At 34.9% G+C, this 12342-nt stretch overlaps 1 protein-coding gene across 2 annotated transcripts in view; it reads right to left on the minus strand.

The window, feature by feature from the left end:
• Positions 1 to 257: 257 nt before the first annotated feature.
• Positions 258 to 12342, minus strand: part of LOC131429682 (protein ROP) — a 609112-nt gene continuing 597027 nt past the window's right edge. For both annotated transcript variants that reach the window (XM_058593974.1, XM_058593973.1), the window contains exon 8: positions 258 to 591. In XM_058593974.1, coding sequence (XP_058449957.1) covers positions 372 to 591 — 220 coding nt within the window. In that variant the 3' untranslated portion in view covers positions 258 to 371. The remainder of the gene's footprint in view (positions 592 to 12342) is intronic.

Raw genomic sequence — 12342 nt, forward strand, 5'->3', positions numbered from 1 at the left:
GAATATAATAATAATAATAATAATAATAATAATAATAATAATAATAATAATAATAATGATAATAATAATAATAATAATAATAATGATAATAACAATAATAATAATAATAATAATAATAATAATAATAATAATAATAATAATAATAATAATAATAATAATAATAATAATAATAGTAATAAATACATAACATTCATGCGATCGAAACGTGTGTCATGTTTGCTTTTAATCGATAATTATAATCTGGAAAAAAGTTCAAGTTGTATTGTGGAACAGCTTTATATACATTATATAAATCAGCACATTAAGTACATCACATGCCTTATAAACTAAGATTTTATTCAATTGGTTGTGTATTTTAAAATTATTAGACTTCACTCTTTATTCAGTGAACCAAGATCACTGAGGAATGTCTCTGGTGTTAAAATGTGCGATGATCCAATGTACACCTCCCAGTTTTTTACAGCGGATGTCACTTCATATGCACAACGTATTTCTGAGTAGCTCACTCCACCAACGACAACAACAATGAGACGGGGAACATTTTTAACAGCTGCCTGTGATTTATCCTTATGCCAATGACCGTAACGAGCACTAGAAATAAAAAAAAAATAATATATATATATATATATATATATATATATATATATATATATATATATATATATATATATATATATATATATATATATATATATATCGTTTTTATTTATCTTTTTTTCGGTACAGAACTCGAAAATATTCGACACGTACTTTGCCTTTCTCTACAGAAAGATATTAGAATTGCTAGAAAAACCGACTTTCGAATGAAGCCTCGTGTTATATACCATTCGACTCAGTTCGACGATATCGGAAAATGTTTGTGTGTGCACTTTTCGAAGATATTTGAACGCGTTCAATTTTCTCAGAGATGGCAGAACCGATTTTAGCAAACTTGAGCTCGTTCGAAGATCAAATGGCTGTGACTTTTGGTTCCGGAGATATGATTGTATAAGTGACGTAACCGACAAAAAGCGTTGTATTTTAACGCGCTGGTAAAGGTTTGACAATTTTCGATCTTGGAAAAGCACCATAGGGGGGAGTACATGAAATTTCCAAAATCTTAAAACTGCATAAAACACCGACACTCTTAAAACTGCATAAAACATCGGAATTTTTTTTGAAAAAATCAACTTTCTGGGATTTCAAATTTTTTTTTTCGGGATGACACTAAATCTCGACGTTTCATACAATTCTAAGCCTTTTGGCGTCAAAATTTTTTTTCGATTTCGAAAATTTCATGTACTCTCCCCCCCCCCTCTATGATGATTTTTCAAGACCTATGAAAATTCCACTAAGTCGACTAAGAAGGCTTTTTGCCTTTCTCTATAGAAAGGTATTAGAATTGCTGGAAAACCCGACTTTCGAACGGAGCCTCGGAGACCCATAGTGTTATATACCATTCGACTCAGTTCGACGAGATCGGAAAATGTCTGTGTGTGTGCGTGTATGTGTGTGTGCACTTTTAGAGGATATTTGAACGCGCTCAATTTTCTCAGAGATGGCTGAACTGATTTTAACAAACTTAGGTTCGTTTGAAAGCTACTATTGGGCCATTGATCAAGTTCAAAGATCAAACGACTGTAACTTTTTGTTCCGGAGATATAATGGTATAAGTGACGTAACCAATAAATAGCGTTGTATTTATATGCGCTCAATTTTCTCAGAGATGGCTGAGCCGATTTTAACAAACTTGGGCTCGTTTGAAAGCTACTGTCGGCCCATTGATCAAGTTCAACGATCAAATGGATGTGACTTTGGTTCCAGAGATATGATGGATAAGTGACGTAACCGACAAAACGCGTTGTATTTATACGCGTTCAATTTTCTCAGAGATGGCTGAACCGATTTTAACAAACTTGGGCACGTTTGAAAGCTACTATTGGGCCATTGATCAAGTTGAAAGATCAAATGGCTGTGACTTTTGGTTTCAGAGATATGATGGTACAAGTGACCGACAAAACACTTGGATTTTTACCGCTCTTATACATATAAGGGTGCCAATATTTTGGGATCATCTCTAATTTTGTAAAGCGCTAGAGCTCAAAAGTTTAAGCACCTCGAAAAATGTCCTCATGCAAAATTTGAGGAAGAATGGGCAGAATTTAATCGTGAATATTGTTTCAAAATTTTCAGAAAACTTAATTTTTGAGTTGTTTGTGGTTATCTCACACTGTTCAAAATATTATCCTAAATTCCTGATCTTATTTTTGATGAAATAGTGAAAGAATTATGTTATCAGTTTACTGTTAGCAACTTTATCAGTTTACTGTTAGCAACTTTTCAGGCAGAAAACGAGTAAAATTGGGACAATGGATTTACGTGAGTAATAGAATAATGGTGACATAAAGTGTTTTTTTTTTTCATAAATACGTTTATTTCATAGGCAATATACATAGGTTTTTCTTCGCCGTGGCATCCACAATACATAGTACTTCAAACCTAATACATTTCGAATATCATATTAGTATTATTATTCATTAGTTAATCTAAACACTGTTTTTATCAAGCGAGTTGCTATTAAATTATTTAAATAAAATATTAAATTACATTAAATAAAATACATTTATTTTGTACATGATCTTATAACTATTTCAGGTTCGTTTTTAATCAGTTCATCACTTTTATTTAATATAAGATAGCTGGCTATTGGTTGAACGCATTGAAGAGAAAACAGTCTAACATAAATTGAAATTTAAATTGTTACTCCAATGGACTTAATGAAGACGACACGACAAGCAAGAATGTCGCGAACTGGGACATTGGAAAATCTACCTTGGGTACGCAAGGAATTTATTAGTTGAGATCTGACATCACGCTACTCCACGCACCACGTCCAAACAACATGGTCAATATCGCGGTAACCTTCGCCACAAGCACAATGATTAGTCTCGGAAAGTCCAATTCGAAGGAGGTGTGCATCTAACGTGTAGTGATTGGACATGAGTCTGGACATCACACGAATGAAATCTCTACTCACATCCAGTCCCCTGAACCATACCTTTGTCGATATTTTAGGAATAATTGAGTGCATCCATCGACCCAGATCATCTTTATCCCAAGACGCTATTGAATTCGTTGAAAGCAATCGGTCTCTCATAAATTTCACCCTCAATAGCACCACGTTTGGCTAAAATATCGGCGCTTGCATTGCCTGGAATGGAGCAATGAGCCGGGACCCAAACTATTGTGATTTGATAATTATTGTTCAATATGTCGTTCAGGCATTCACCATCATCATTTTGCCCAAGAAAAACGGTTCATTTTTGCCAGCAGCGTTTGAGCGAATGACTCAATTGCACTCAGACTATCTGTGAAGAGAAAATAATGGTTTGGAGATAATGTGACGATTACACTCAAACTATAATGAACTGCTGCTAACTCTGCTATATAAAAAGATGCAGGTTCTTCAAGCCTAAATGAGACCGAAACATTATTGTTGAATATACCAAACCCAGTAGCCTCTTCAATTCGTGATGCGTCCGTGTGAAATGTTTTCTCAGAATCAATATGCCTGAACTTACTTGTAAATATTTTTGGGATTTCCAACGAGCGTAGGTGTTCCGGGACTCCACGCACTTCGCGCTGCATGGATGTGTCGAAAAATAAAGTTGAGTCAGGGACATTTAGTAGGCTGACACGGATAGGAATATATCTTGAAGGGTTGATTTCCTGTGACATATGGTTAAAATATACTGTCATAAATCTTGTTTGAGATTGAAGCTCAACTAGCCTTTCGAAGTTATTAATAACCAGGGGATTCAGTACCTCACATCTTATTAGCAGTCGCGATGATAGCTCCCAAAAACGATCTTTCAATGGAAGAACTCCCGCCAGAACTTCAAGACTCATTGTATGTGTCGAATGCATGCAGCCTAAAGCAATTCGCAAACAACGATACTGAATTCGCTCTAATTTGATAATATGAGAGTTTGCAGCGGAACGAAAGCCAACGCATCAATATTCCATCACTGAAAGTATCAGTGTCTGATACAATTTTGTTAGATCTTCCGGATGAGCACCCCCCCAGATCCTGTTATTGTTCGAAGAAAATTTACTCTTTGTTGGCATTTTGTTATCAGAAACCTAATGTGTCCTCCCCACGTGCATTTGGAATCAAACCACACCCCAAGGTATTTGAAAGTCAAAACCTGTTGGATCATTCTTCCCATCATATGAAGCTGAAGTTGCGCGGGATCATGCTTTCTTGAAAAGACGATCAGCTCTGTTTTCTCCGCAGAGAATTCGATACCCAAATGAGCAGCCCAAACGGACAAGTTGTCCAAGGTATCTTGCAATGGTTTTTGCAGATCAATAGCTTTGGGTCCAGTAACTGAAACTACGCCATCATCTGCCAATTGTCGTAGTGTACATGGGGTTACTAGACAGCTGTCAATGTCATTCACGTAAAAATTATAAAGGAGCAGACTGAGGCATGAGCCTTGCGGGAGGCCCATGTAGCTAATTCTGAATGTTGCTTATTTTGTTTATTTTGTTTATTTTTTGGGAGCAGGGAAAAGCCCGATGGAGATGAAACTTGGCAATCTCTCTCTCCAGCAGGCATAAAACCTCCTCATCTTTCGTATCAACAGATTACAATGATCCAACAGATACAATAAGGCTTAACACTAACAATAAAAACTTATAATCAAAACTAAACCTATAACCCTATATCTAGTTGATGACACCAAGCACTACAGGGCAGCAATAGTGTTCTTGCTTCAACTGGTGGAGAAAAGGGGATAGGTAAATGGATGATGAAGGTAGGTGAAGGGGGTGGAAAGTAAGCATGGTCGAACAACGGGGTTAGAATCGGCATGTAGATCTAATTAGTGGTCGAAAAGATGGTGGAAGACGGAGAGAAAGACGGGGTTAGAATCGGCAAGTAGATCTAATTAGTAATCGAAAAGATGGTAGAAGACGGAGGAAATAAGGATGTGCGACCGGGTTAGTATTTGCAAGCGAATCTGATTAGTTTCCAATAGAAATAAAGAAGACAAAGAAAATGAGAAGGGGAGCGAAAGGGTTAATATCATCGAGCGAATCTGAGTAGTTTCCAATAGAAATAAAGAAGACAAAGAAAATGAGAAGGGGAGCGAAAGGGTTAATATCATCGAGCGAATCTGAGTAGTTTCCAACGGTGATGGGAGAAATTTTTGTATTTTTGTTCAACCATCACTAGGTTGAACAAAAATACAAACGGTTACAGACAAAACCTGTTCCAAAGTTAATCTGACAAGTGGCAATGAAACAATCGTTTGATCATATTTCGGGATAGATGAAAGTCGAAAACATTGGAGCAGCTATTGAATGTCCTGCACATACTGGAAAATGGTTCATTGTAACCATAATTTGTTCGTGCAATGGGTAAACTCAAGAAACGATGAGAGCGTAGATTACGTCGATTGCCAAATCGCCATGTGAAAAATGCATGCGTTTCTCTGACAATTTTTGTGCAAATAATTATTTATAACCGCTGGGTCCATGTTGGTGGAGCTTGTCTGAAAGAACATCAATGGAAACTGAATCAAATGCTCCTTTAATGCCTAAAAATACAGATGCCATTTGTTGCTTTTGAGTGAAGGCAATTTGGATGTCAGACGAAAGTAATGCAAGCAATCATTCGTCCCTTTATTTCTACGGAAGCCAAACTGAGTATCTGACAACAAACCGTTTGTCTCGACCCAAGTGTCGAGACGTCGTAGAATAATTTTTTCGAACAATTTTCTGATGCAACCATAAAGTGTTTGCACAGTTGCAATTTTTCTTTGATTTGGTTTTTCTGGTTTACAAAAACTCAATACTTCAAACGTGTCCTGGGAAGAGAAAACTATCATTTTTAATGCCTTGTCCCCGTGCGGCTCAACATAGTGAAACGATTGTGTTCCAGAAATTATTTTACATTTTTCGAAACGATTTTTAAGAAATTTTTCTGCTTTTACATAATCTTCCGAACATTTGTATATGACTAAAATATTGGGTAGAGAAGATGCTTTCCATGTCCACTCGTACAATTCATTCGCGGTCAAAATTTGACAATCATTGATCATTTGTAAAGTTGCGCGACGTGCCATTCTTTTGATAGTTCCTCTTACACCGTCACATTGCCCTTTTCCATGAGCTGTCGCGTGAAAATTCCACAAAGTGTTTTACATTTGCGTTTATGTGGATAGTATTGTGAAAAATATTGATTAAAAGCTTCGAGAAAAACATAGAAGCTATTGCGTCATGTTTCTTGCAATCAGAAATAACTACTAATATTTTATGATCGATTTTGCTGTTTATTTTATAATAGAAAACAATGGAGAATATAATCGCTTGGTCGTTGTTGCCAGTTATGGCGTTTTGAATAACGAAGGCGTAATTTTCCGCAAAATCGCAAATTATTCAATTTTCGTCACTCTTCAATTTTTTTTCACATTTTGAAAATATGGAGTTTGTTTTCGAACAATGAAAGAATGCATGTGCAGCCATAGCCATAGCCAAAGCCGAAGCAGAAAAAAAGTCAACGCCGGAGAGCTCGGATCGGCATAATGCGGATAGCCTTTTTAATCCGTATCCGAGCGAATTGCGTTGCGGTACGCTACGCGCGTGCGGGTCGTAATTGAAAAATTCACTGCTCCGAAAGATTGATCTTTCCACTCTGAAACTTTGCCAAGATTGAGTTAAACCCCTAATGTTTCTTTTTCAACAAAAAAAAAAAAGAAAAAAAATTAGGCCCAAGTTTGATTTCTTTTATTTGTTTGTTAATTTTTAACTTTTTTCATTATAATAACTTTAAAGGTTGTTTTATGGAATCGCTTATCTGAAAGCTAAGGAAAAGACACACATTTCATGTCTTGGACGAATTTGTGTATATTTATTAGATTTTTTAGAATACGCTGCTGAAAAAGGGCTCTTTTTCGAAATCGCGAAATTTCAAAAAATCATATCTCGAAAATTTCACGTACCATATTGAAATAAAAAAATACGCTCCATATATAAGGGGCATTCCACACAAAATCAACCACCCAAAATGTTTTATTTCATCCAACTATTTTTTTTCGGTAAAGAACTCGAAAATATTCGACACGTATTTATTTATTTCAATATGCTACGTGTAATCTATCTGTGAAATCTAAGGTACAAAAAATCGTTTATTTAAGTTTATTTAATGAAAAAAGTTAAAAATTAATAAACACATAAAAAATTCAAACTTGGGGCTAAGTTTTATTCTTTTTTAAGTTGAAAAAAGAAGCCTTAGGGGTTTAACTCAATTTTGGCAAAGTTTTCGCTCGGAAACGGGCTTAACTTGTCGACACATGTCGCACCACTGATCGAACCCTTTCTTTGACAGTTTATTATTGACAAGGTTTCAGTTAAGATCGCGGTGTGAAAATGAATTCAAAAATCTAAAACATTCGTTGCGTCGAATTTCTACTTTCCTTCTTGAGAAACTCGATTTTTTGCCAGCAAATGATGTTTTTTTAATACAGCAGCAACATAATTCTTTCACTATTTCATCAAAAATATGATCAGGAATTTAGGATAATATTTTGAACAGTGTGAGATAACCACAAACAACTCAAAAATTAAGTTTTCTGAAAATTTTGAAACAACGTGGAAAACTCTTTACTTTTGCTGGGATTTTTCGCGCAAGGACGACGATTTTTTACACACCCGTACTTTTTCATAATGAACCATATTTGCCTTCCGGTTATCTTACCGAATTGAAACAAAAATTTCATGCAAAAGTTGCAACTAAATCCGAGAGAATGAGAATTTTAACTGTTTTGCCTAAAACCTAGAGTATGCGATGAACACATCAAGATATTTTGTTATTAAAGTAGAAAATCTCGTGGAAAAAAACGATTATTGCAATTCCATAAACAAAAAGTAAAAACTAATTTTTTTATCACACTTTTGATTTCTTTATATTAAAAATTATGAATGTTCACATTGTACAGAAAAACAATTTTCCCCTGAAATAGTAATTAAAGTCAAACAACAAAACATCATTTGCTGGCAAAAAATCGAGTTTCTCAAGAAGGGAAGTAGAAATTCGACGCAACGAATGTTTTAGATTTTTGAATTCATTTTCACACCGCGATCTTAACTGAAACCTTGTCAATAATAAACTGTCAAAGAAAGGGTTCGATCAGTGGTGCGACATGTGTCGACAAGTTAAGCCCGTTTCCGAGCGAAAACTTTGCCAAAATTGAGTTAAACCCCTAAGGCTTCTTTTTTCAACTTAAAAAAGAATAAAACTTAGCCCCAAGTTTGAATTTTTTTATGTGTTTATTAATTTTTAACTTTTTTCATTAAATAAACTTAAATAAACGATTTTTTGTATCTTAAATAGATTTCACAGATAGATTACACGTAGCATATTGAAATAAATAAATACGTGTCGAATATTTTCGAGTTCTTTACCGAAAAAAAATAGTTGGATGAAATAAAACATTTTGGGTGGTTGATTTTGTGTGGAATGCCCCTTATATATGGAGCGTATTTTTTTATTTCAATATGGTACGTGAAATTTTCGAGATATGATTTTTTGAAATTTCGCGATTTCGAAAAAGAGCTCTTTTTCAGCAGCGTATTCTGAAAAATCTAATAAATATACACAAATTCGTCCAAGACATGAAATGTGTGTCTTTTCCTTAGCTTTCAGATAAGCGATTCCATAAAACAACCTTTAAAGTTATTATAATGAAAAAAGTTAAAAATTAACAAACAAATAAAAGAAATCAAACTTGGGCCTAATTTTTTTTCTTTTTTTTTGTTGTTGAAAAAGAAACATTAGAGGGTTTAACTCAATCTTGGCAAAGTTTCAGAGTGGAAAGATCAATCTTTCGGAGCAGTGAATTTTTCAATTACGACCCGCACGCGCGTAGCGTACCGCAACGCAATTCGCTCGGATACGGATTAAAAAGGCTATCCGCATGTGAATGTGAAAAAAAAAATTGAAGAGTGACGAAAATTGAATAATTTGCGATTTTGCGGAAAATTACGCCTTCGTTATTCAAAACGCCATAACTGGCAACAACGACCAAGCGATTATATTCTCCATTGTTTTCTATTATAAAATAAACAGCAAAATCGATCATAAAATATTAGTAGTTATTTCTGATTGCAAGAAACATGACGCAATAGCTTCTATGTTTTTCTCGAAGCTTTTAATCAATATTTTTTCACAATACTATCCACATAAACGCAAATGTAAAACACTTTGTGGAATTTTCACGCGACAGCTCATGGAAAAGGGCAATGTGACGGTGCTAGAGGAACTATCAAAAGAATGGCACGTCGCGCAACTTTACAAATGATCAATGATTGTCAAATTTTGACCGCGAATGAATTGTACGAGTGGACATGGAAAGCATCTTCTCTACCCAATATTTTAGTCATTTAGTTCGTTCATTAATACAGCAGCAACATAATTCTTTCACTATTTCATCAAAAATATGATCAGGAATTTAGGATAATATTTTGAACAGTGTTAGATAACCACAAACAACTCAAAAATTAAGTTTTCTGAAAATTTTGAAACAACGCGGAAAACTCTTTACTTTTGCTGGGGTTTTTCGCGCAAGGACGACGATTTTTTACACACCCGTACTTTTTCATAATGAACCATATTTGCCTTCCGGTTATCTTACCGAATTGAAATAAAAATTTCATGCAAAAGTTGCAACTAAATCCGAGAGAATGAGAATTTTAACTGTTTTGCCTAAATACTAGAGTATGCGATGAACACATCAAGATATTTTGTTATTAAAGTAGAAAATCTCGTGGAAAAAAACGATTATTGCAATTCCATAAACAAAAAGTAAAAACTAATTTTTTTATCACACTTTTGATTTCTTTATATTAAAAATTATGAATGTTCACATTGTACAGAAAAACAATTTTCCCCTGAAACAGTAATTAAAGTCAAACAATTTTATGCGGTGCACACAAAACATCATTTGCTGGCAAAAAATCGAGTTTCTCAAGAAGGGAAGTAGAAATTCGACGCAACGAATGTTTTAGATTTTTGAATTCATTTTCACACCGCGATCTTAACTGAAACCTTGTCAATAATAAACTGTCAAAGAAAGGGTTCGATCAGTTGTGCGACATGTGTCGACAAGTTAAGCCCGTTTCCGAGCGAAAACTTTGCCAAAATTGAGTTAAACCCCTAAGGCTTCTTTTTTCAACTTAAAAAAGAATAAAACTTAGCCCCAAGTTTGAATTTTTTTATGTGTTTGTTAATTTTTAACTTTTTTCATTAAATAAACTTAAATAAACGATTTTTTGTACCTTAGATTTCACAGATAGATTACACGTAGCATATTGAAATAAATAAATACGTGTCGAATATTTTCGAGTTCTTTACCGAAAAAAATAGTTGGATGAAATAAAACATTTTGGGTGGTTGATTTTGTGTGGAATGCCCCTTATATATGGAGCGCATTTTTTTATTTCAATATGGTACGTGAAATTTTCGAGATATGATTTATTGAAATTTCGCGATTTCGAAAAAGAGCCCTTTTTCAGCAGCGTATTCTGAAAAATCTAATAAATATACACAAATTCGTCCAAGACATGAAATGTGTGTCTTTTCCTTAGCTTTCAGATAAGCGATTCCATAAAACAACCTTTAAAGTTATTATAATGAAAAAAGTTAAAAATTAACAAACAAATAAAAGAAATCAAACTTGGGCCTAATTTTTTTTCTTTTTTTTGTTGAAAAAGAAACATTAGGGGTTTAACTCAATCTTGGCAAAGTTTCAGAGTGGAAAGATCAATCTTTCGGAGCAGTGAATTTTTCAATTACGACCCGCACGCGCGTAGCGTACCGCAACGCAATTCGCTCGGATACGGATTAAAAAGGCTATCCGCATTATGCCGATCCGAGCTCTCCGGCGTTGACTTTTTTTCTGCTTCGGCTATGGCTATGGCTATGGCTATGGCTATGGCTGCACATGCATTCTTTCATTGTTCGAAAACAAACTCCATATTTTCAAAATGTGAAAAAAAATTGAAGAGTGACGAAAATTGAATAATTTGCGATTTTGCGGAAAATTACGCCTTCGTTATTCAAAACGCCATAACTGGCAACAACGACCAAGCGATTATATTCTCCATTGTTTTCTATTATAAAATAAACAGCAAAATCGATCATAAAATATTAGTAGTTATTTCTGATTGCAAGAAACATGACGCAATAGCTTCTATGTTTTTCTCGAAGCTTTTAATCAATATTTTTCACAATACTATCCACATAAACGCAAATGTAAAACACTTTGTGGAATTTTCACGCGACAGCTCATGGAAAAGGGCAATGTGACGGTGCTAGAGGAACTATCAAAAGAATGGCACGTCGCGCAACTTTACAAATGATCAATGATTGTCAAATTTTGACCGCGAATGAATTGTACGAGTGGACATGGAAAGCATCTTCTCTGCCCAATATTTTAGTCATATACAAATGTTCGGAAGATTATGTAAAAGCAGAAAAATTTCTTAAAAATCGTTTCGAAAAATGTAAAATAATTTCTGGAACACAATCGTTTCACTATGTTGAGCCGCACGGGGACAAGACATTAAAAATGATAGTTTTCTCTTCCCAGGACACGTTTGAAGTATTGAGTTTTTGTAAACCAGAAAAACCAAATCAAAGAAAAATTGCAACTGTGCAAACACTTCATGGTTGCATCAGAAAATTGTTCGAAAAAATTATTCTACGACGTCTCGACACTTGGGTCGAGACGAACGGTTTGTTGTCAGATACTCAGTTTGGCTTCCGTAGAAATAAAGGGACGAATGATTGCTTGCATTACTTTCGTCTGACATCCAAATTGCCTTCACTCAAAAGCAACAAATGGCATCTGTATTTTTAGACATTAAAGAAGCATTTGATTCAGTTTCCATTGATATTCTTTCAGACAAGCTCCACCAACATGGACCCAGCGGTTATAAATAATTATTTGCACAAAAATTGTCAGAGAAACGCATGCATTTTTCACATGGCGATTTGGCAACATTCAGAATTAGCTACATGGGCCTCCCGCAAGGCTCATGCCTCAGTCTGCTCCTTTATAATTTTTACGTGAATGACATTGACAGCTGTCTAGTAACCCCATGTACACTAAGACAATTGGCAGATGATGGCGTAGTTTCAGTTACTGGACCCAAAGCTATTGATCTGCAAAAACCATTGCAAGATACCTTGGACAACTTGTCCGTTTGGGCTGCTCATTTGGGTATCGAATTCTCTGCGGAGAAAACAGAGCTGATCGTCTTTTCAAGAAAGCATGATCCCGCGCAACTTCAGCTTCA

This window comes from Malaya genurostris, chromosome 2, assembly GCF_030247185.1.
Source record: "Malaya genurostris strain Urasoe2022 chromosome 2, Malgen_1.1, whole genome shotgun sequence".
NCBI classification, from domain to species: Eukaryota; Metazoa; Arthropoda; class Insecta; order Diptera; family Culicidae; genus Malaya; species Malaya genurostris.